General features: G+C 58.8%; 5 protein-coding genes across 5 annotated transcripts; 3 read left to right on the top strand and 2 right to left on the bottom strand.

Annotated features, from left to right (window-relative positions):
• Positions 1-80: 80 nt before the first annotated feature.
• Positions 81-4,835, bottom strand: CUTC (cutC copper transporter). The gene is made up of 9 exons (XM_054636905.2): positions 4,712-4,835; positions 4,321-4,392; positions 4,191-4,250; positions 3,875-4,084; positions 2,684-2,719; positions 2,163-2,296; positions 1,563-1,590; positions 1,059-1,164; positions 81-505 (listed from the first exon to the last, which is right to left on the bottom strand). The coding sequence occupies exons 1-9, from the start codon at positions 4,773-4,775 to the stop codon at positions 394-396; spliced, it is 822 nt and encodes a 273-aa protein (XP_054492880.2). The 5' UTR covers positions 4,776-4,835; the 3' UTR covers positions 81-393.
• An 11-nt stretch (positions 4,836-4,846) lies between these two features.
• Positions 4,847-9,737, top strand: COX15 (cytochrome c oxidase assembly factor COX15). The gene is made up of 8 exons (XM_054637344.2): positions 4,847-5,070; positions 5,554-5,676; positions 5,901-6,087; positions 6,990-7,157; positions 7,633-7,714; positions 8,029-8,183; positions 9,072-9,185; positions 9,448-9,737. The coding sequence occupies exons 1-8, from the start codon at positions 4,847-4,849 to the stop codon at positions 9,577-9,579; spliced, it is 1,185 nt and encodes a 394-aa protein (XP_054493319.1). The 3' UTR covers positions 9,580-9,737.
• Positions 9,738-9,865: 128 nt separating this feature from the next.
• On the top strand, positions 9,866-11,554 carry ATP6V0E2 (ATPase H+ transporting V0 subunit e2). Its single transcript, XM_054637278.2, has 4 exons — positions 9,866-10,023; positions 10,106-10,153; positions 10,365-10,510; positions 10,775-11,554. Exons 1-3 carry the CDS (start codon positions 9,920-9,922, stop codon positions 10,456-10,458), a joined length of 246 nt encoding a protein of 81 aa, XP_054493253.1. The 5' UTR covers positions 9,866-9,919; the 3' UTR covers positions 10,459-10,510; positions 10,775-11,554.
• A 671-nt stretch (positions 11,555-12,225) lies between these two features.
• On the bottom strand, positions 12,226-17,418 carry ENTPD7 (ectonucleoside triphosphate diphosphohydrolase 7). The gene is made up of 12 exons (XM_054637843.2): positions 17,118-17,418; positions 16,874-17,041; positions 16,578-16,783; positions 16,350-16,500; positions 15,927-16,030; positions 15,797-15,853; positions 15,365-15,513; positions 15,122-15,288; positions 14,035-14,359; positions 13,853-13,938; positions 13,575-13,736; positions 12,226-13,438 (listed from the first exon to the last, which is right to left on the bottom strand). Exons 1-12 carry the CDS (start codon positions 17,123-17,125, stop codon positions 13,210-13,212), a joined length of 1,812 nt encoding a protein of 603 aa, XP_054493818.1. The 5' UTR covers positions 17,126-17,418; the 3' UTR covers positions 12,226-13,209.
• A 406-nt stretch (positions 17,419-17,824) lies between these two features.
• SLC25A28 (solute carrier family 25 member 28) lies at positions 17,825-21,807 on the top strand. The gene is made up of 4 exons (XM_054637130.2): positions 17,825-18,168; positions 18,277-18,505; positions 19,268-19,324; positions 20,698-21,807. Exons 1-4 carry the CDS (start codon positions 17,866-17,868, stop codon positions 21,213-21,215), a joined length of 1,107 nt encoding a protein of 368 aa, XP_054493105.1. The 5' UTR covers positions 17,825-17,865; the 3' UTR covers positions 21,216-21,807.
• Positions 21,808-22,445: the final 638 nt, after the last annotated feature.

Below are 22,445 nucleotides of genomic sequence, written 5' to 3'. Positions count from 1 at the left end.
AGCAGGGTCCCAATTCAGGCTATGCAACATGGGTCACGGTCTTACCTGAAAACATAAACAAACTCTAGAAAAGCACAGCAAGAGGGGGGCAGCTGCAGTGTTTATTTGACAATCACATGCAGTGCTATACAATTCAGTCCCCCTACTTGCTCACCACCTCCCTTCCTCCCAAATGCTGCCCAACACTTGCTGCTGCTGCAACATCTGGAAATGAGTCCTTTTATTTAAAATGGCCAACATAAGTTTCCAGGCCAGGGGCTTGAGGGAAGGCAAGGGAAGAGGTGTCAGGCTCCATCACCTAGTGCACATCCTCTGCAGCCTGGGGACGGAAGCAGTGCCCATCAGTCCGTGTGCCAGGGCACACCCTGGAGTCTCTGTGCTCTTGGCCCTCCACTACAGAATGTTCTTGGCAATGGCGTTCAGGGTCCTCACTTTGGCCACGTCTGCCACCTTTATGGAGTACTCGGGGGCAGAGAAGGACGCTCCCATGGCAACGTTCGGGTTTCTGTCAGGAAAACCAGTGATTAGTGGTGACCTGCTGGGGACACGGAGGAGTAAGATCCACCAAGAAAAACACCCCCATATTTCCCCTAGCTTCAGCACTGGCCAAAGATGGTGCCAGCCAAACCTAAGTTGGGACAGTAATAGAAAGAACAATAATCCAAAGAAGTGCAGACCTAGGGACAAATATAGCCCATTCCTCACTCGTTTTTCAGAAGCACATCCCACTGGCTTGCCAAATCCTACATGTTTATGTTAAAAGTCTAAGGCAACTACACCACAATCCGCCTTCCCAAGTGCCCTCAGAACTCCTAGGGCACCAGTAGCAAGAGAAATGCCCCAAGGATCTGGTGCTGCATGGAACTCATGTCCACGTGAGGAGCACTGCTGGATTCATACACTGCAGAATATCAGGTACCATGATCCCAAACACAAAAGCACAACTAGCACTCAGGAAGCTGTTTGAAATTAATGCCAGTTCTACAAACCCATGCTCACATTCATTAGCCTTTCCCTCACAGAGTTCTGCTAAAAAATAAACACAAATAATCAGTTACCTGAACTTCATCCCTGAGTCCCGAGCTGAGCGAGCAGAGCAGTGAAACTCGGAAGCAGTGGAGCCTTCCAGAATCCTCTGCAGGTTGCGCTCCGTGATGCCACCTCCTGGTGGGAACAAGCCCGATGTCACACACCGAGCAATGACACTGTTCCAGACCTCACCACTAAGGGACAGGAGCCTCATACACCGAAGGGAAAAAGCAGCCCTTGGGACAACAGAGACACGGGCAAGTGCAAAGGGACGGGAGAAGCCTTGGCTCATGCTCTCCCACAGATCTAGAGCTGTCCCCAAACCCTGCAGGGAGCAATAGCTGCAGGGCTCTGCCCTCCTCAACAGGCTGCATGGCCTTTACTCACACCAGGACAGGAGCTGCTCCTCCTGGGCAGCTGGCTCAGAAAGCCAGATCAGAAAGTGGATTCCAGGGCAAGGAATCCAGGGCAAGGAGGCTAGCCAGGAAAGGCTAAGGATTGCAGGACCTGGTACAGATGACAAAAAACATTACCTGGTACCACCACAATTCTGCCCTTTGCCTGAAAGAAAAGTAACATACATGTCAGTGATATTATTGAGGACCACATCCGCACATGCGTTTGTGAGGCAGCAAAGAAACTTCACATGCAGCATCTTCCATAAGCTCATGGATGTCACCATGGTTTACAGTTTGTGTGCTCTCACCCATCTTTTTTGTAGCATTCATGTTTTAAAATGAAAAGTGGAAAAGAACTTGCAGTTACAGCTAAGACAACCTGTCACCATTCCCTCCTGCCTCACCTGTTGCACTTTCCTAAAAGGAACTGTGAGACACACTCAGCAGGGACCCCACTCTGCTGTTTGTGTGGGATCATCATGCCAGCTGTCTAAACCTTCTCCCACCACCCACCCCAAATCTGCAAGCAAGAACCCAACCAGGTTTTGCTGTGGGAGATTTCAGGGCCCAGCCTACATGGACTTGGGGAAACAGATTAAAGCCAAGCAAGAGAGGGAAGGCAAACAGTCCTTGACAGAATTCCCTTCCAGAAACGAGGGATACCATAAAGCAGCTGCCTGCAGGCAGTGCCAGGATGCAGCCACAGTAACCCAGCAGAGCACAGCAAGCACTCACCTGTTCTGCAAGCCTCTTAATCAAGGACAATCCTTCCAGTGCTGAGCTGTCACAGCCACTCGTCAGCACCCTCTCAAAGCCCAGGGAAATCAGGGTCTCCAGTGCCACCAGAGGGTCATGCACCATGTCAAAGGCTGAGGGACCAGAACAGCAGCTCAGAAATCGCTCAGTTCATTGTGCTCAAGCCCTGTCCCTCAGCCAGCTCCCCAAAGGCAGAGATAGGAAGTGTCCTGCTCACACCCTGGGTTCACAGTTCCTGACTGTAACACTCCCCTTGCAGAGTGCCAGGGCATACCCAGCTCCTCAGACACCTCCTCTCTCACAGGGCAATGAGACAGCTCCCAAACCTGAGCCCCCTGGACCTTTTCTCTTGTGGGGAATAGCACAGCCTGCAGAGCTCTCCCTCTCCAAAGAGCAACCAAAGAAGATCAAGCTCAGCTCCCTCGCAGCCCCTCCCTCCCCCAGCAGTGGGACACACACAGACTGGCCCCTGCCCAGGGCTGCTGTCCCTGCAGACTCACCGCGGTGAAACGTGACGGGCAGGGGACGGCACACGGCTGCAAAAGAACACATGTGGTCAGTCAGGGCTGGAACAGAGTCCCTTGTGCTACAACCAGAAACACACATGAGAGGGCAAAGGCTTCTCAACCATTCCTAGGGAGCTCAGAGAGTCCCCATTCTTGCTGGGAACAATGCTGCTCATCCAGGCTTTTTCGTGAGGAAGAGTTCTTCTAACCTTTGAGAAGGCAACAAACCTTTGGTTTTATGGGTAACACCAAAATCCCCCATCCTATCTGGGACATGCAGAACCCTCATTCCCACCACAGATGTGTTTCTCAGCAGGAAGGAAGCAGGGAAGTTGTATCATCTAGCTGGGGAAAGGCCAGGACCATTGCTCTTTGGAAGCAGGGGAGCTGATTTTTGTGATTTCTTTCACTACCTACAATTTCTGCTCTCAGACCACAGCAAACTTCACCCGAGGTCCTCTACTTACTGAGAAAAGCTAATTTATTTCTACAAAAAGATATCCACCTACTCTCTGCTAAGTCCTGGCAAGACCCTTGTCCTTTGCTGCACTCCTTACAGCACATTCCCCTTCGTATGAGAGCCCCAGCACCACATCACCAGGGAAAGCCCCAGGCCTCTTTAGCTTTGGCCGTAGCTCCCAAAAAACATGCAGCAAGAAAGAGAATTTCCTTCTGCATGTTTGTGGTCTGGGCTAACAGTCTCCCACTGCAGCTTTTCATGTGTTCACACCTCTCTCTTATAATCTTTTCTCCTTCTGCCTGTTAAGAGAGAAAAATGAAGATGAATTGCCAGCTACACACAAGGCCAAAGTCCAGGAGATAGAGATCCTAGACACCTGCAGTAAGGACATAAGGAAAAGAACAAAGGACAAAGAAAATGCGAGAGAGAATTCAACAGGTTAAAGCAGCTCACCTAAGCCTTCCTACACTTTGCTATTATGTCCCAGGTGGCCTCAAACTCTGTGTGAATGGCTTGGGGCTGTGGCCCTCGGCCTGCAAAGTTTCTAAAGTACTTAATGTCTCAGAGGTATGGCAGGACATGAAACCGAAAACGGTGGAAAGAGATGGCAAGACCGCAGACAGGATGCACAGACCCAAGCCCTCTGTACATTTCTACGGCACCAGCCGGAGCAGCGCCACAGCCCCGCCAGGCCCAGAGCTCCGCCTGGCAGAGCTCGCCCTCACCCAGCAGCGCCGTGCAGAGCTCGGTGTCGATGCGCCCGTCCTCGGTGAGGGCCCCGAACACGAGCCCGTCAGCGCCATGCAGCTTGGCCAGGCGGATGTCGGCCTTCATCACCTCCACCTCCCGGTCCGAGTAGAGGAAATCCCCGCCGCGGGGCCGGATCATGACGAACACCGGGACCCGCACGCACTGCTTCACCACCTGCAGCAGCCCTGCCGGCGGGACGGGGGCGGCTCAGCACCGGCCGGGCGCGGCCGCGGCGGGAACCAGCGCAGGGAGACCGGCGGGGAAGGCGGCCCGGGGGCGGCCGCGGCTCACCCATGCTCGGGGTGGTCCCTCCTTCCACGAGGCCCGCGCACAGCTCGATCCGCCCGGCACCTGCGGAGAGGAGCGTCAGAACCGGCCCCGCCGCGCTACCGCCCCCTCCCGCGAGACCCCCGGGCCTTACCTCCGCGCTCCGCGTTGACGGCGGACTCCACCGAGTCCACGCACACCTCCATGAGGAACCCATCGTCCATGCCTGCGGGGCGGGAGCGGCGCGGTCACCCCGGACCGCCCCATGGCGCCCTCCCGGGCCGCGCCGGCCCCTCCGCGGGCCCGCCCCGCTTCCGCCTCAGGCCCCGCCTCCCCGCCAGCGCTTCCGGACCCGCCCCCTCGCGGCCCGGGCCCGCACCGCCCGTTGGCGCGAGGGCAGGCGCGCGGGCGGGCGGAGGCGCGGGACGCGAGCCGGGCGCGCCCACGCCGGCGCGCGGCGCGAGCGAGCCCCGCCCCTCGGGCGCCTCGGCCCCGCCCCCGCCGCCGCGCGGGCCCCGCCCCCGTCCCGCACGCGCCCTCAGCACCTGCGCTGGCGGCGCGCGGGGGTCGCTGCTCTGCGCTGCCGGTCACGCGCCGCGCGATCGTCATGGCGACGCCCGGGCGGGCCCGGAAGTGCTCGTCCCGCGCTTCCGGCGGCGACACTTCCGGCGTGGCTCGGGATGCTGCGAGCGGCGCGCGGCGGGGCCTGGCGGCTGCTGCGGGGGGGACCCGCACCGCCACCGCCGACACACGGCCGCCTGCCCCCGCCGCTCTGCCTCCCGCGCCGCCTGCTGCAGCAGGCGCCCCAGCCCGCCGCGCCACCGCCGCCGCCCGCCGTGGGGCGATGGCTGCTGGTCTGCAGCGGCGCCGTGGCCGGTGCCGTGGTGCTGGGCGGCGTTACCAGGTGAGCGCGGCACCCCTAGCCCCGCCGGCAGGGGCGCACAGCGGGGCCCTGGAGGCAGCCACCCGTGTGTGCCCTCCGGTCCGCGCCGCCGGTGACCCTCTGCGGTTGTCCGCACACCGAGAGCCTCTGAGAGCCCCTCCCATGTCTGCCCTTTTTGGCTGCAAGGGGCCGTGGTGGGATAGGGCTGGGAGTACCGCGGAGACCGTTCATGGTCTGTGGGTGCCACTGCGGGGCAGCTCTTACACATCTATCGTCATTTTAGGGATGGTCACTCACAGACTCTCTGATCTCCATCTTGTTTCTAGTTGTGGGCTTAAGGATTGTCTGAACAAGGGTTTTAAGATTTATCATAGAGCCACAGAGTATCCTGACATCGAAGTCCCAGCGCCTGGGTTGCTGTGCAGCCCACAGCTCTCACTTCAGTTCCGTAGATTTGCTGACTGCCAAGGAGTGAGTTGTACCTGTGGGTGTCTCTGCTCCCAGGCTGACAGAATCAGGCCTTTCTATGGTTGACTGGCACCTGGTGAAGGAGATGAAACCCCCCCGAACGCAGCAGGAGTGGGAAGCCGAGTTCCAGAAGTACCAGCAGTTCCCAGAGTTTAAAATGTGAGTGTGCAAAACTGGAAGGAGGGTGGGCTGAGAGCATCCCTCCTGCGACTGAGCCACTCATCAACCCATGGTAAGGAAGAAAATGTTTTCTGAAGTCACTGGGAAGGCGCACAAAGCCTGCCTGGTGGTGGCTCCTCTGCTGTTCTCTGGGGAAGGCCATCCCATGCCGTGCAAAGTTCAGTGGGGGACTGTGAAACAGTTGCTTTATTGTCCCTTAACAGCCTGAACCACGACATGACACTGCCAGAGTTCAAGTTCATCTGGTACATGGAGTACTCTCACCGCATGTGGGGCCGTGCCGTGGGCCTGGCCTACCTGCTGCCCGCCGCCTACTTCTGGCACCGCGGCTGCCTCAGCCCGCCCCTCAAGGGCCGGGTGCTGGCACTCTGCGCGCTTGTCTGCTTCCAGGTGAGAGCCCTGACAGCCTCTGAGGCCACTGAGTGACCCCACAGATACCCTGTTTTAGCCCCCTCTGAATATCACCAAGTGACCCCACAGATCATCTGGTTTTAGCCCCCTCTGAATATCACCAAGTGACCCCACAGATCATCTAGTTTTAGCCCCCGAACCAGAGATATCTTTTACTGCACCAGTTTGCTCAGAGCTCCGTCCAACCTGACCAGGGATGGGGCATCCACAACTTCTCTGGGAAACCTGTTCCAGTGCCCACCACCCTCACTATAGTGGATATTTTTGCCCCCAGCAAAGGAGAGGAATGATGAGGAGGACTCCATTGATATCAGAAGGCTAATTGATTACTTTATTATACTATTATTCTATACTCTATTACATTACATCTAAACTGGATCTGCCAAGCATCCAACTGCACACACTTGTGACTCTTGTGACTGTCAGCCCACAGTCCTGACACACACACACGGCCCTGACCCCCACCATCACGTTGGGTAAACAATCTCCATACTGCATTCTACTTTTGCACAAACACAGGCACAACAAATGAGATAAGAATTGTTTTTCCTTTCTCCGAGGTTCAGAGAATGTGAAACCTAGAAATATTCTTGGGAAAAATTGTGCCTTGCTTTTCTCTGTGAAGAGAAATGTGGCGACATCTCACAGCACAGAATTTTTTTCCCAAATCTAATCTAGACCTGCCCTCTGTCAGTTTGGTATCTTCTGATTCAGCATAACTAAGACAGTGGGGTTCATGATGGCTTGAACACCATGACAGTGTGTCAGTGCTGCTAGCTAGTTGAAAGTAGAGGAAACAAGTTGCTTTGCCCCTAATGTTTATCCCATTTTAGTGGTTGCTGCTGTCCTGTCTGGCCCTGAGCCCTCTCCTGTTTTGTTAGGGGCTGCTGGGATGGTACATGGTGAAGAGTGGTCTGGAAGAGAAGCCAGACTCATACGACATCCCCCGGGTCAGTCAGTACCGTCTGGCAGCACACCTGGGCTCGGCACTGGTCCTGTACTCTGCCAGCCTCTGGACAGGGCTGTCTCTGCTGCTTCCACAACACAAGGTATGCAGTGGTGTGTCAGGGCAGTGTCAGTTCAGAGGGCTGGGGTGTGATGTGAACGTAAGGAAAGGATGTGAAGGCTGATGGTGCCTCTCTTGTAGTCTCTGTTCCTGACTCTGATCTAATACTTACAGTGTTACAAACACCCATTCTGTAAACTTATGGTTATGGGACACTTGCTTTGGCTTGTGCTGTTTGGATCAAATTGATGAGTCTCAGAATTTGTGGAAGCTCAGCCAGGGGTGTGCCTGGCTGGGGTAAATTATTTATGCCAGTAACTGTCCAGGGGCCACTTCAGTTTCTGCACAGAGCTGGACTTGATAAACTGAAGCATGGCTGCTGTGTGGTGGTCTGTAAAATCCCCCTCTAAAATACAAGCCAACCCCTTGGCCTGTGTATTTTGTGAAGGCTTTTCTTAGCTGCTGCCAACAGCACTGGAAATGCCTTGATTATTTCTTCTTTTCTCTTTATTTTACAGTTGCCAGAAACCAAACAGCTCCTTCGCTTGAGACAATATGCTCACGGCACTACAGCTCTCATTTTTCTTACTGCTCTTTCAGGTAAAGCTCTTTCTGCTGTCCACTTTGTGACTCATCCCTCTCTGCTGGTTTGGTTTTTTCTTCTGTTCTGTGAGCAACCCCATCCATGCTCTGGGAAAACTGCTGCTGTCAGGGATCCTACAGTCAAGAACCTCCTCACCGGTCTTTCCTGGCCAGGTGGAGAGGCACCTTCCAGCCTTCCTGTGCTGTGTCATCTCTGTACATCTTGCTAAAAAAAATTCAGGATCAAGCTGAGCTCTTGAATGAGAGCTGTGCAACCTGGAGTGACACCTTTGTCTACTCTGGTAGTCTCATTTTCTGCTCTGGAATTGCAGGTGCCTTTGTGGCAGGGCTGGATGCTGGCCTTGTGTACAATTCCTTCCCCAAAATGGGGGAGCGCTGGATCCCAGATGATCTCCTTGCCTTCTCCCCCGTGCTGAGAAATATCTTTGAGAATCCTACAACTGTCCAGTTTGATCACAGGATCTTGGTAAGTGCTGTCTTCCTGATATGTCTGGGCTGCTTCTTGGTTGCCTCCTGCAGCCAAGCTGTCTTCTTTGGGCTGTGGTTCTGTCAGCTTGAGTGATTTCCAGGGTGTCCAAAGGGCCTGAGAGCGTCTTACCAGTTTGCTTCTGCAGGAAGAGGAAGTTTAGGTTTGTTTTTTATTTTCAGTGTGGCCTTCTTCCTTAAGGAGCTCTTCCTCCTGCGCAAGTAACACACTTTGTTTCTCTGATTCTCCTTTTCCATAACATGAGCTACAGTCTGGGGTGGCCCTTGCTATTGAAATGTCTGGGAAAGCTGTGTGAAATCAAACTTGGAAATCCTGATATTGAATGCTTCCTGCAGCATTTCTGAACTTGTTTTGCACAGGAGTGCCCTGTGGGTATATCTCAGCTAGTTAGAGCAATCTGGATATTAAATGCCACTGGCAGCACTGCTGTGAACTAAGCTGTGGCTAAGACTAAAAAAAGAAAGATTAAGCTGGATCACCTTGGGTGACCTGCACAGCAAGATTATGCTGGTGAACTACAGCTGAGTGGTGGAAGTGAGATCAGTTTTCCAGATGACAGCTTCCACCTTCAGTTGTCAAGGTGGCAGCTGGGGAAGGGGCAGACACAATCTCTAATGACTTGAATTAATGAGAAGCTGTTGAAAAGTAAAGCATTAATTTGGAGGAAATTAAAGTCTCTGTAACTTCACTTAAATTTCAGGGTTGTTAACCTGATGGTGTGGAAGCTCTAGGATTTGGTCATGGCCATTAATACATTTCTTTAGTTAAATACTGTTCACACAATTTCTTTTACTGCATGGAAGGCACACTGCACCCATTTCCCTTGAACTTTCATTGAAGGGTGGTTGTTTCCCTTCCCTTCTGTAGGGAATTGCCTCCATCACAGCTGTCACAGCACTGTACTTCTTCTCGAGGAAGATCCCACTGCCTCGAAGGACCAGGATGGCTGTGACTTCCTTACTGGCTGTAGCTTGCATGCAGGTACTGCCCTTATTTTTTTCCTAGTCCTTTGTAGCACATTCACAAGGCAGACCTGACCCCACTTGGATCTGTGCTGGCTCCAAGAGTCCAGAGCTGAGAGGTGGAGCTGCCTAGACCCCAGACCTCACTATACTGCATGCACACTCTGAATTTGAGGTGGCTCATGGTGTGGCCGTGACCCTTTCTAACACCACACTTTGTGCTGGGCATGGTATCCCTGGTGCACCCACAACTGCTCTTACCTCTTCTCCCTTCTTGGCAGGTGGGCCTGGGCATTAGCACCCTGCTGCTGTATGTCCCTACGCCTCTGGCTGCTACGCACCAGTCGGGCTCCCTGGCCCTGCTCAGCATGGCACTGTGGCTCATGAGCGAGCTCCGGAGAGTTCCCAAGTAACGCACCGGCGGGGGAGCCCTTCCTGGAGCCGCTCCGCCGGACGCAGGGGCGGCCGAGCCCCGAGCCGCGGGTGCGCAGGGCGGTGTGCGCCCAGCCGGGCTGGCGCGGGAGGTGGCGAGTGCGAGTGCGAGCTTTGTAACATAAAGGAGTTTTGTGAAGCGGCTGTGTCTGGCTGGGTGCTCCTGCGCGGAGCGAGCTGCGGAGCGACGCGGGGGCCGGGCCGAGCGGATCCGGGCCGGGCCGAGCGGATTCGCCAATGGGAGGCGCGGGCTGGCGGCGCGGCGCGGCGGCGGGCGGGGCGCGGCGGCGGCGGGCGGGCGCAGTCCGGTGCGGAGCGGCCATGACGGCGCACAGCTTCGCGCTGCCGCTCGTCCTCTTCTCCGCCTTCTGGGGCCTCGTGGGCATCGCCGCGCCCTGGTTCGTGCCCAAGGGGCCGAACCGCGGGTGAGTCGGGGCTCCTCGGGGGGTGCCGCGGTCGGGGGTTCTGGAGCTGGGCCTTCCCGTGCTAACGCCGGTGTCTCCGCAGGGTGATCATCACGATGCTGGTCACCACCGCCGTGTGCTGCTACCTGTTGTGAGTACCGCGGGCCGGGCCCGGTAGCCTTTCCCCCACCTCCCCTGGCTTCACCGAGACCGGTGGCTGCTGCCCAGCGTCCTCCATGGATGGAGGCTGGTCCCCGGGCTGCGGCCCGCCTCCCTCCCGGGCCCATCACTCCCGGGGCAGGGGCCGCTCCTGGCGCTCTGGTCCTGCTGGGGGCCTGACAGCGGCTTGCGTCCCTTTGCAGCTGGCTCATCGCCATCCTGGCCCAGGCCAACCCCCTGTTCGGGCCGCAGCTGAAGAACGAGACCATCTGGTATGTGCGCTTCCTCTGGGAGTGAGCAGTCCCTGGGAGTTGGCGCTTCAACAGAGACCCCCATCAAATCCATCACCGTGAGTAGCCAGGGAGCTGGGATGGCAGATATCCCTGCTCGCCTGCCTGTATCTGCCTGGGGAGGGAGCTGCAGTCAGCCCTTGCTGGGCTGGAGGAAATGCTTTGGCTTCAGTGCCTTGTGGCTGTGCTGAGCTGGTCCCACTGTGGGGCTGCTGGCTGTCCCCTGGGCCTGAGCACATCCAGCACTGTAGTTCTCAAATTTGTGGGAGCTCCCTCATGAATGCAGTTTGGTGCTAACTTCTCTTCCTTTCTCCCTCCCCCAGCTCTTGTAGCTGTTCCAGCCTCTACTCTCCTGTACCAAACAGCTCCCAGAGGTGCTGGACAGAGGCTGGACCCACTGCCCAAGCACACCTGGAGCACTGCAGCCTGGACCAAGCACAGCAGGCAGCATCCCTGGATGAGAGCCTGCTGATCTGGCCCTAGGAGCAACCACGCTACCATGGAGAGATCCCCTCAGCTGGCCCAGTGCTGCAGTGACTGGGACCCCATCCTGTGAGGGATCTGTGTGTGGTGCAAGCAGATCCTGCTCCAGCAGTGCTTGTCCTGCCCTCTTGGTGTGTTCAGCCCTAGTCCCCACATGAAACCCCTGCTCGTAGCCCAAGCTGCCCCACTAGTTGCCCTGTCCCTGATCATCACATCCACTGGCTGCCCATCTGCATGAGAACACAGGAGCCATTGCATCCCTGTGGAGTGAGCAGTGCCCTCTGGTGGGGGTGGTCCCTGCTAAGGCAGATTCTGGCCGTGGGTGGAAGAACAAAGGGTTGACCCTGGAGGAGCATGCAGACCCCCACGGGTGTGGTAAGGGAGGTGTTGGGGTCTGCTGGCAGGGATGAAGAGAGGGCTGTCTCCCAGCTGAGCAGGGGGGCAGCTGCAGTAGTGTTTAGGTATTCCACCACAACAAGATGGGTCCAGGTTCTGAGGAGAGCCAAGTAGGGCATTGTGTTTCAGGTTTCCCCTTATTTATCAGATAATTTATCTATTTATTTATTTGTCTGTGTCGTTTAACTTGTGTTGTGGAAATAAATCCCTTTTCTAGGAAGTCATGCTGGAGACTGAGTCACTTGCTGCTTTGAGGCTGAACAAGTCTTGGCCTTATTCAGATGCCTTTCCTTTCCCCAGCACTGTTCCTGCACCATGAGAACAAGGCTGGGATCCTCAGCTGTTGAGCAGGAGGTCAGCAGCACACTGATGCACGGAAAGTTTTATCCTTGATGGCACCTGTGTGCTCATGCTGTGAGACCAGGGTCACAGGGAGGGAACTGTGTGTGCTAGAGAGAGAACTGGGTACTTGCCCGGCCTCTTGCAGCTGTGCTGGGACCATTTCCATGGTGCTGGAGCAGCTCAGCAGCCTCTTTGCCAGGCAGCTAAGAGTCAGGTGGGGAACAAGGTAAAAAGCAGAGCCCAACATCTTGGAGAGGCTCTGAGTGCCTCTGAGTGGGCAGGATTTTCCTCTTAGGAAGAGGGCAGCAAAGGATGCTGTTTCCAAGGATCCCAGCAGTTTGGTTTGGATCAAGCTCCCCTTGCTGCTACCAGCTCAGTTAAGCTCAGTCCTGCTGGAATCAGAACAACACTGGCAGGAAAGAAAGGAGCTCCATCATCCCACTGTGGCAGCAGGAAGCAGCAGCAGAGCTGTGCAGCCATGCAGCCACCCTGCCATGCCACCAGCCAGAGGCCATCGCTGCTGAGAGCTGCTCACTAGGAAATGAGACAGTGCTGGATGGCTCAAGGGGTTTGTTTATTGCTACAGGAATGAGAACAGCTGAGTTCTGTAAAGTGACAAACTTCATTGGACCACTGGTGGGGCTCCAGCCCCAGGGAAGGTTTGTGCCTGTGCTGTGCACAGCTCAGCCCTGGCCTGTCCTGGGGCTGAGAGCTCAGCTGGGCTGGGCTGAGGGGGCTCTCCCAGGGGCAGGCCCAGCCCACCCACATGGAGGAAAGAACCACAGGTCCTGACACTGGTGCCTGGGACAGCACAGGGCAGCTGTGCCCAGGAGGGAATGAATGAGTGAAAGGAAAGACAGCCCACTTTGGTGGTGCCTCAAGAATCAATCAGTGAGCCCTCAGGGCTCAATCTGGGATGATGGGTAGGACTGTAGGATTGTCCTCAGAGGGAAGACATAGCAAAGAGCAGGACACCCCTTCAGGAATACTCCAAGAGGAGCCAGGCTGGGCAGAGCAGCCTGGTGGAACTCATGGTTTACCTTGTTCCTGCAGTTCCTCCAGCTGGTGCCTGCTGCTCTCCCACCCCTGGGCTTGTCAGGGCCTGCAGAAGGCCACCCCAGGTGATGAACCACAGCACCTCACCAGGTTGCTCTACAAACTGGTAGCTGAGTCACGGGGTGGCTCAGTACTTCAGGCCAGAGCCCTGGGTTGGCTGCCTCAGTAATAGTGTCCTGTTATCTGAGGGATCTGCCAGGGCTGCAGCCTTGAGCCTGCTGGTAGCTGAGGACTTTGCTCTACACCCTGTAGTGAGGCAAAGGCCAGAGGCCAAGGAATGCAAAGATTAGGACTGGAGTAAGGTGGAGAGGAAAGCTCTCGTGTCCATAGCTGCCTCAGGCCACGGACTCCGGTTCTGACGCAGAGACGACGGAGCGCAGACTTTGAGATGGTCCTTAAGGAGGAGTCCAAGCTCTCAGAGCCCAGGCTGTCAGCCAGTCCTAGTTCTGCTGGTGCAACTGGATGCTGGGCACCTCTGGCATCACGGCACGCTTCCCTGGCCCAGCGGCACCACCACCTTGTCCAGCCAGAGCAGGGTGTGCTGGGCCGAGCGCAGCTGCCGGCGGTGGATGCGGCGCAGCCGCAGGAGGTAGAGGACAATGGCCAGCGCCACGACCAGGATGCAGGCAAAGAACAGATAGTGGTTGTAGACGAAAGAGAGGCGCAGCCAGGAGGGGTGTGCTTGCCGGATGCTCTCCTGACGGAGATCCCTGTGGAGAGGAACATCACAACTGGCCACGAGATGCAGTGAGGCACCGCCAGGGTCCATGCAGAGCCCTCACCCAGTGCCAGTTAGTGCTGCTCCTCCCCAGCCACCCTCCCCTGTGTGACACCAGCCGATGGTACCTGAGCGGCAGAAATCGCGTCTTGTAGAGGATGGCTCCCAGGGTCCACTGCACCTCCCGGTCGTACACCAGCTGGGCTGTGCGCAGGCTGGGGTAGTCCACTGGGAACTGGAAGCCGTCATGAAGGACTTTGTACATCCAGGCTGATTTGAAGCACTGATACCTGCGGACACAGCGCACAGGAGCATCAGCCAGACACTAACAGCTGCAGCAGTGCCCCACCCCAGCAAAAGGCCCCCAGGAGGGCCAGCCATGGCCCCTCCCAGCCAGCCCATTTACTTCAGCCGGTGCTGGTCAGCGTGCGCCGAGTAGAGGCCACCACGGAAACGCTGAGTCAGCACCTCCCATCGCTGGCTGCAGTACTCCTGTGGGAAGGAGAAACTGGGGTTCAGAGCACAGAAACCGCCCTCACTCCCAGCCCCAGGAGCAGCCCAGCTGCCCTGGGCTGAGGCAGCACCCACCTGGGCAGCAGAGGTGAAGGTGAGGGCACTGTACTGGCCCCCCAGGCGCAGCACATCCTCGGTGCAGTAGAAGAACTCTGAGAAGCCGTAAAACTCGCTGTTGCTGAAGTCGATGGGTGCTTTGTAGGTCTCCACCAGGGAGACATGGCTGCCATTGGACCCTGCTAGGAGGGGCTGCAGCAGCTTTGCACAGGCCTGCCAGTCCCCTCGTCCCCTGATGTACAGGGTTTGGCCACCCCTCACCACCGTGTCCTCCAGCCCCACAGGCAGGCAGGGGTCCAAGAAGGGCATCTTGGGGCTCAGCCCTGTCTGCTGGTTGTGCAGGCTGGAAAACAGTCCAGGAAAAAATGGCAATTGCACAGGGGGTCCTATACCACCTCCTAAAAGCCTAATCTAGCCCTGTCCCTCATCCAGATACCCTCTGCACCAGACCAGGCTGTGTCCTCTTGTACCCTGCAGAGCTGGTGCCTGCCCTGCCACCTCCTGCTAAGGCTGAAATCACCAGATCTGTCACACTGGCCTGCAGCTACATGCTCTGAGCACCTGTAGGGTGCAACAAGGCACGGCCCACCCCACCCAGCTCATGGGCATCTGTGCCTCTGCACAGCCCCGGGGGATCTGGAGGCAGGGGCTGCTCCTGGCACAGGAGTACCTGGGCACCAAGCCTCCACCTCTGGCGACAGCTTCATGTAGTGCTCTTGGAAGGAAAGGAGAGACAGGAGACAGGAGAGCTCAAGGTGGGGATGCAATGGAAAGATGTGCTGAGTGAATCGGTGCTGGAGGAGGGGAAGTCAGAGCAGGAAAAGCCAAAAGCCACTAGGAGAGGCCTCCCTGTAGCCTGTCACAAGGAGAGAAGGAGGAAGGCAGGGAGCTGTGGCACTGATAACGCCTGCCAGGCTTGGAGAACAGCAGCAGCCAAGCCCTCTGTGCCAGCCCAGGCACCAGCTGCTGCCAGCGTGGCTGTGGGAGCTGTTATCACCACAGGCAGCTCATGAGGCAAATCCAAGGGGGAGAGCACAGCATGGAGGAACCAGCACCCTGTTTCTCAAGGCTCTAGTGGGGGCACCACTAGGTGAGGCAGCAATACCGGTTGTGCACATAGGTTTGGTTCAGCATGTGCTCCTCATAGCGCTGCCGGGCAAAATTGCCCCCGAAGCCCAGGAAAGTGTTGACGTAGACACGGTACATGTGGCCAGTGTGCTGCACGTCACAGCCCAGGTTGAATTCTGCCAGCAAGCTCTTAGCAGCCTCGTCCTGCTGACACAGATAGGTCCATGATCAGCAGCAGTCCAGGGAAGGCAGGAGCTGCTCTCGGGGACCGGACACGCACCTGCTGTGGGGAGGAGATGGCTCCGGAGTCGGGCACCTCGTAGGCAATCTGCAGCGAGGCTCCTCCCATGTCGAGGATCCCAACTGTTCGTTTCCGAACCAGGGGCTTCCCCTGGTCCCCAAGTTCTACGGTGACCACTGCATCCTCCTCTGCAACCCACAGCAGCATGTCAGCAAGAGGCAGGGCCTGGGGCAGCATCTTCTCCCTTCCATCATCACCCCACAGCTGCCTCATAGGGCTCCTCCCCCCCTGCAGGCAGATCCCAAGGGCCACCTGCAAGGATCAGCTCCCAGCTCCAGGAAAGTTTCACACTTACGACAGGAGTCGGGCATGCTGCCTACTCCAGAGGTTGATCTTAGCTACAGCACTGGTACAAACTCCAGTACGCTCTGCTTAGACCCTCCCAGCTGTTCTACAAGCAGCCAGACTCACCATCCTCGTGATCAAACCGTCCCAGGACAAAGTTGATGCCAATCCACGCGTAGACACCTGCGCAAGACAGAAAAGGTCATTACAACAACATACCAAAGAGGAACAAGCAGTGCTTTGTGGCTGCTCCTACCTTCCTGCTTCCCTGAGATCACTTCTGCGTGTGATTTGGAGAAGAGGAAATCAAACTCCAGGGGCACATTTGTCACCAAGTCTTCCAGGATTGCAGCTTGCTGCCTGCAAGGTTGCAGGAGAGGGACAGATGCTGATGCTGGTGGAGACACCAGGAATCACACCGCACTACATCCCTGTTCAACCCCACAAGTCCTGCTGCTGCAGCCAGCATGTTTTGGAGATGAAAAATAGGTCTATTTGTTTGAGATCCTCAGTCAAAAGCATGTCCTCCCAGCACGCTCAAACCCTCCTTCTGCATCCCTTGCCCCAGAGGATTGTCGATTCTCCCGCAAGCTCCAAGAGCAGGCAGCTGTCCTGCTCCTCCCGGGGCTGAGGGATCCCAGGGCACCCCCGGCTCTCCTGACAAGGGCGGCGAACTCACCGCTCGGGCAGCAGCCGCATGCCGGCCGTGCACAGGATGTACAGCGGCGTCTCCTTGTGCTTCCGCGGCGGGACGTGCGCGGCCGCGAACCGCAGCAGGGGCCGCAGGTACGGCGTGGCCTGCTCGGGGGCTGCCGCGGTCACCGAGATGCCTGGCGGGGAAGGCACCGTGAGCCAGCCCGCCCCGTCTGTGCCGGGGGGCTCGGGGCCGGAGAGGGGCAGCACGCACCGGGTTTAATTTTCTTGACGACGGGGCGGCTGCTGCGGTCCCTCATCTGCCGGATGTCCAGCAGGTCGTGGGGGTTCCCGTTGTGCGGAGGCCAGAAGTAGACGAAAACGCGGGACCCGCTGCTCCCGCAGTCCACTACCACCCCGTAATTAAGGGACGAGTCCTCGGTGTCCGTGGCCGTCAGCTCCTCCGCCCGCGCCAGGTACCTGCGGCACGGCGGCACGGCTGCTCAGCACCGGCGGCTTAGCACCGGCGGCGGCCGTGACCCCGCTCCCGGCAGCCCGGTCCCCGCTCACCTCTCGTCCCGCCGGGAGGCGCGGGGCGGCGCGGCCCAGCGGCGGGGCACGGCGGCCGCCAGCAGCAGCAGCAGCCCCAAAAGGAGAGCGAGCCCCAGCACAGCCGGCCGCTGCCGCGGCCCCGGGCACGGTCCCACCGAGCGCCACGACAGGCAGAAAACGCCGACCCTGAGGGCAGAGACCACTGTTGAGCACCGGCACCGCGCCGGCCCCGGCCCCGAACCCCCGGCGCGGCCGCACTCACCTGGCCATGTGCGCCCGCTGCCGCCCGCCAGCGCATCGCCGCTGCGGGCACCGCCGCCGGCACCGGCGGACACGTCACCGGCCGCCGCCGCCGCCGCGCCCCGCCGGCGGAGCCCCGCCCCCCGCGCCACGGCGGCCAATCGGCTCTGCCCGCCCTGCTGGAGCCACGCCCATGCTGCCCGACGGCCAATCGTAGTGGGCGGAACGCGCCCCCACTCGCGCGGGCGGAGGCGGTGCCCGGCTTCGCCCTTGCTCCCGCGTCCGACCTTCGCCGGGAGGCGGCGCGCGCAGGCTGCCAGCCAATCGCGGGCGCCCAAATACACAGCGCGCTCCGACGTCCGGAGTGGCGGACTCGCCCGCCAATGGCGGCTCTTCAGTCCCCCGGAGAGGCGGGGCGAGAGGGCCAAAGGTCGCGGGCGCGCCGGCCAATGTACTGCGCGGTAGGGCGGGGCGCGAAGTTGAGACAGCCAATGGGCTGTGAGGGCCGGCAGGGCGAGCAGTCTCGGCGGCCAATGGGCAGCGCGCCCGAACGCGCCAGAGAAAGCGGCCGGCCAGTGGCGGCGCCCGAGCCGCGGCGCCGGTGGCCAATTAGCGCAGTGTGCGTGGGCGGTGCGCGGCCCGCCTAGCCAATGGGCGCGCTCCAGGGGCGGGCGCCGGCCGGCGGCGGCCAATGGGCATCAGGGAGGGGCGGGGCGGCGCGGGGCGCGGCGGGCGCGGGCCGGGGCGGCGGCGGCGGCGGCGGCGGCGCGATGGAGCTGGGGGCGGGAGCGGGGGCGGGCGCGGGCCCCGGCGCGCGGGGCGGCGCGGAGTCGGGCCGCGTCCTGCTGCTGCTGATGGGCGGCGGCGGCGCGGGCCGGGCGCGGCGGGGCGGCGCGGAGACGGAGGTGGCGCCGGGTCCCGGTCCCGGCCCGGGGGGCCCCGAGCCGCGCTCCCCGCCCGCCCCCGACTACGAGGCGCTGCCGCAGGGCGCCGCCGTGTCCACGCACATGCTGGCGGGCGCCGTGGCCGGCGTCATGGAGCACTGCGTGATGTACCCCATCGACTGCGTCAAGGTGCCGGCGGCGCGCGGGCGCGGGGAGGGAGGGGGGGCCGGCGCGTCCCACCGGGAGCCCCGGGCACGGTCTGACGAGCCGCACGGCCGGGCCCGCCCTGTTTTGCAGACGCGGATGCAGAGCCTGCAGCCGGAGCCCGCCGCTCGCTACCGGAACGTGCTGGAGGCCCTGTGGCGCATCGCCCGCACCGAGGGCGTCTGGCGGCCCATGCGCGGCCTGAACATCACGGCCACCGGCGCCGGGCCGGCGCACGCCCTCTACTTCGCCTGCTACGAAAAGTTAAAAAAGACGCTGAGCGACGTTATCCACGCGGGGGGCAATAGCCATGTGGCCAACGGTACCGGCCCCGCCAGGCCCGGGGGGGAGCGGGGTGGGAGCGGCCCGTGTGGCGGTACGGAGGTCCCGCCGCGGGTTCGGGGTGCCGCGGATGTCCTAAAGCCCTGTGCTCTCTCCAGCCATGAGCCAGCCGCACGGTGCCGGGCACGGGGACGCTCCGCGCCGCGCCTGCCAGAGCTGCTGCCAGGTCTGGCCTGAAGCAGGTCGGTGGCCCTGGCTCGGGAGGATGCCGGTGGACGGGAGCTGCCTGCAGACAAGCTGGGACTGGCCGTGGCCCCGTGGGTCGGCAGTGCCAGAGCTCGCCCCAGGAGTGCCATGTGGTTTCGGAGCCCGTCTCGCCATGGTGCCCATTACCCTTCTCCAGGACCCGCCACAGTAGGGGGAGCATGGGGCTGAGGGGAGAGCAGGGCACGTTCCGCCCCTGGCAGGCGTGCAGCAGAGTGCCAGCGGGACATGGGGACACTCACCATGAGCCTCCCTGCCAGCTGGGGCATTGCCCTGTCCCCCAAAGAGTGGGCACAAATGAGTCCCGGTCAGCCCATGAGATATGGAAGCCTGTCACAATCTTCCCCCTCTCTATCTCACTCTGGGTGGGAACCCCTGAGGACCAGCGTGCCTTTTGGAAGGGACATGGAGGCTGCCTTCAGATCTCACCTTTTTCATGGGCCTCCTCCTGTGCCTTGGCCAGGGACTTGGGGCTGTGCTGGAGTCCCAGGGTCCCTCACCTTTCCCCCCCTCACATGTGGCAGTTCTTGTTTTGCAGGTGCAGCCGGGTGTGTAGCAACGTTGCTCCACGATGCAGCCATGAACCCTGCTGAAGGTAATGATGGTCCCGGCCTGCTGGGGAGGGACAGTCAGAGTCTGCCCGAGCTTCTTGGGTCCCCTCTGTAGCACAGAGAGTGCTCTTGTTCTTGCCTGACTGCAGGGGTTCTTTGGGGGCCCATGGCTCCAGTTAGGGACCCTGGTGGCTGCCTGTTGTGGGCAGGGTGGGTAGAAGAGATTAACTCGGGAACACAGCAAACCACGGTTCAGGAGGAGCTGGGAGGGAAGGCATGGGCTTTTCATCCAGGAGTTTGGCTGGGGACTGTAACCTGGAGCAGGAAAGAAGGGAAGAGAGATGTGATGGGCACTGCCAAAGTCATTCTGAGTGTGTGGAAGCTGGACACTGCTGTATTGATATCTAGGGAAGAGGTGGTACAGTCGTGGGCCTGTGTTCAAGAGAAAGATTAAAAGAGTGGGGTATAAAAATGTGCTAGACAAGTTGGGAGAAGGGAGATCTTCTGAAATGTCTGGAAGATGCTGATTTTGATGAGCCTGGTATATATGAAAGAGGTATAGGGAGTTAGTAATTTTACTGAGTCCGTGGAAGTGGTGGGAGAAGGAGAAACAATGAGGAAAGGCCAGTCATGAAAGTATTTTTCCCTTTTAAACTGGAGGGCTTGTGATAGTGCAGGCTCCAGCTGGTGTGGGCACAGATCCTGCCTCCCCACTGCATGACAGGGACCCTGAGGAGCAGGCAGCTGCCAGAGCATTGTCATGGAGCTCCTCTTGTCATGACTGTAGTAGTTCAGCAGTTTTCAGCTCCTTATGGTCACATTGAGATAGGGGGAGGTAGAACAGTGGCAGGCTGTGCTCTGGACTTCCCTGTCCCACTCTTGGATGGTTTAGGGGGGTTTAGCTCTGAACCTTGCCCACAGTGGCTGCATTTTGGCAGTGGCTGCTAACAGTTCCTGGCTAGTGGGCTCTGCAATGAGCTGTGGTTATTCTGGGCTGCAGTGGGGGTGGCAGGGTGGGGACAGTCTTATCCAGATGAAGAGTTCTCTGGGAAATAAGAGACTGGATGCCAGGGGGTTCTTCTGACTGACTGATAGCTCTGCAGCAGTGGATGGGGAAACACTGGTTGCTCAGGAGCAAGGGTGGATCTGGACTGTAAGCAATGGGATATCAGGATATTCCCTGAGGCTGTGGCATGTGAGTGGTGATGTCTGTGTGGCAGCGATGCCTCAGCAGATTTAAACAGCTGGTGTCCTGTCTGGAGACCCGTGGGCACCGGTGGTTCGAGTTGTCTCTCTTCAGCTCTTAGGCCAGTGTCACCAAACTCCAAGCAGTTGGAGGAAGCCTGGCTTTGTGTTTACCCTTCTCTCTCCTCTCCCCCTCCGTGCCCGGGTGCTGGTTGCCGCTGCCTGTCCCAAGTGGTGAAGCAGAGGATGCAGATGTACAACTCGCCTTACCAGCACGTGATGGACTGTGTGCGGGCTGTGTGGCGCAACGAAGGGGCCGGGGCTTTCTACCGCAGCTACACCACCCAGCTCACCATGAACATCCCCTTCCAAGCCATTCACTTCATGACCTATGAGTTCCTGCAAGAGCAGCTCAACCCCCACAGACAGTACAACCCGGGCTCCCATGTGGTCTCTGGAGCCTGCGCGGGGGCCGTCGCTGCTGCCGCCACGACGCCTTTGGACGTTTGCAAAACGCTGCTCAACACCCAGGAGTCCCTGGCCTTGAGCTCCAACATCAGCGGACACATCACAGGCATGGCTAATGCCTTCAGGACGGTGTACCAGGTGGGCGGTGTGCCCGCCTACTTCAGAGGGGTCCAGGCCAGAGTCATCTTTCAGATGCCCTCGACAGCAATTGCCTGGTCCGTGTACGAGTTCTTCAAATACATCCTCACCAAGCGCCAGGAGGAGCGTCGGGCTGGCAAGTGATGCAGAGCCAAACGCCGTTCCAGACCCGTCTCACATCCCCTCCTGGTGTGTCTTCTGACCCCTCTCCCCTTTGGTTTGGTTTGTGTTGAAGAGAGGGGGCAGCGAAGCCCTTTGGGGTTTAGCGATGCCGTTTTTGCCTGTGGCTGTGGCAGCCCTGCCCAGGCTGCACAGCTTGCTCTCTGCTGGGCTCCTCCAAGATCCCATGGGAGCTGCAGCCCAGGTCACCTGCCCTGGCACTTTGGTGGAGCTGTGCTCCCGATTTCCCTTAACCACAGCATCTCACGCAAAACTCAGCCCTGCTCAGAGGGAAGGTGAATGTGCTGCCCTTCCCCTGGCGGGGCCAAGCTGAGCTCGCAGTCACCGAGGAGGGGGTGGCAGCGGGGTGCTGGGGGCTTTGTCTGGCTTTTGGCTGAAGCACAGTGTAAGTCTGGCCGTTGTCTCGTAGCACGCACACGTGATGCTGGCTGCCCCCGTGGTGGTGGTGGTGGTGGTGGTGGTGGTGGGCGAGGGGAGGATGGCACTTGAGGAGGGAGCCTGTAGGTTTGTTCTTGTTCCTGCTCTTGACACCTCCAATAAAAACAGTTCTGCTCTATCCTCATGTCCCATTCTTACCTCCAGCATGGCCCAGCTGCCAGCACTGTGCCTTTCTGACTGTGCCTGGTGCTGAGCTCTTCTGATGGATGCCAGAGCAGGGGAGGGGGGAGCAGTCTGGGGGTGGTGGTGGGAGAAGGGGGGCCTGTCTGGCCCAGTCACCCTGGCAGCTGCAGGGATAAGGGTGCCCCCATCCCCTCTGCCTCATGGTCCATCACTGAGATTTATGTTCTGTGGCAAAGTAGTTCCACACCCTCAGTCTGACTGGTGGTCCTCAGGATTCTTCCAAATTGCTCCAAATGGGAGATGCTGGCAGGAGGGGTTGTGTGTCAGGACCAGCACAGGAATTTGGTGCTGAGTGAAGCTGGTAGGCTTTGTGCACCTCGTATAGGAGATTTGGGGCTTGGCAGAGCTTTTGCCCTGAAAGTTTGAGTAATTAGACTGGTTTGATGCTTGATGAGTGTCTCAAAATTGCTCAGTGCTGATGTCTTTTCCAATCTAGTGGTAATTAGTAGAATAATTTTTTTTAGCATGATAGTTGTCTTGATACCAGTTTATTTTAGGGTCCCACCCAACTGTGGAGCTGTGAGCTGAGCACTAAAGTATTGCCTCATAGTGCTGACCTGCCCAGAGCAGATC

This window comes from Agelaius phoeniceus, chromosome 9, assembly GCF_051311805.1.
Source record: "Agelaius phoeniceus isolate bAgePho1 chromosome 9, bAgePho1.hap1, whole genome shotgun sequence".
Classification (NCBI taxonomy): Eukaryota; Metazoa; Chordata; class Aves; order Passeriformes; family Icteridae; genus Agelaius; species Agelaius phoeniceus.
This window is presented reverse-complemented; position numbering and strand designations above follow the sequence as displayed.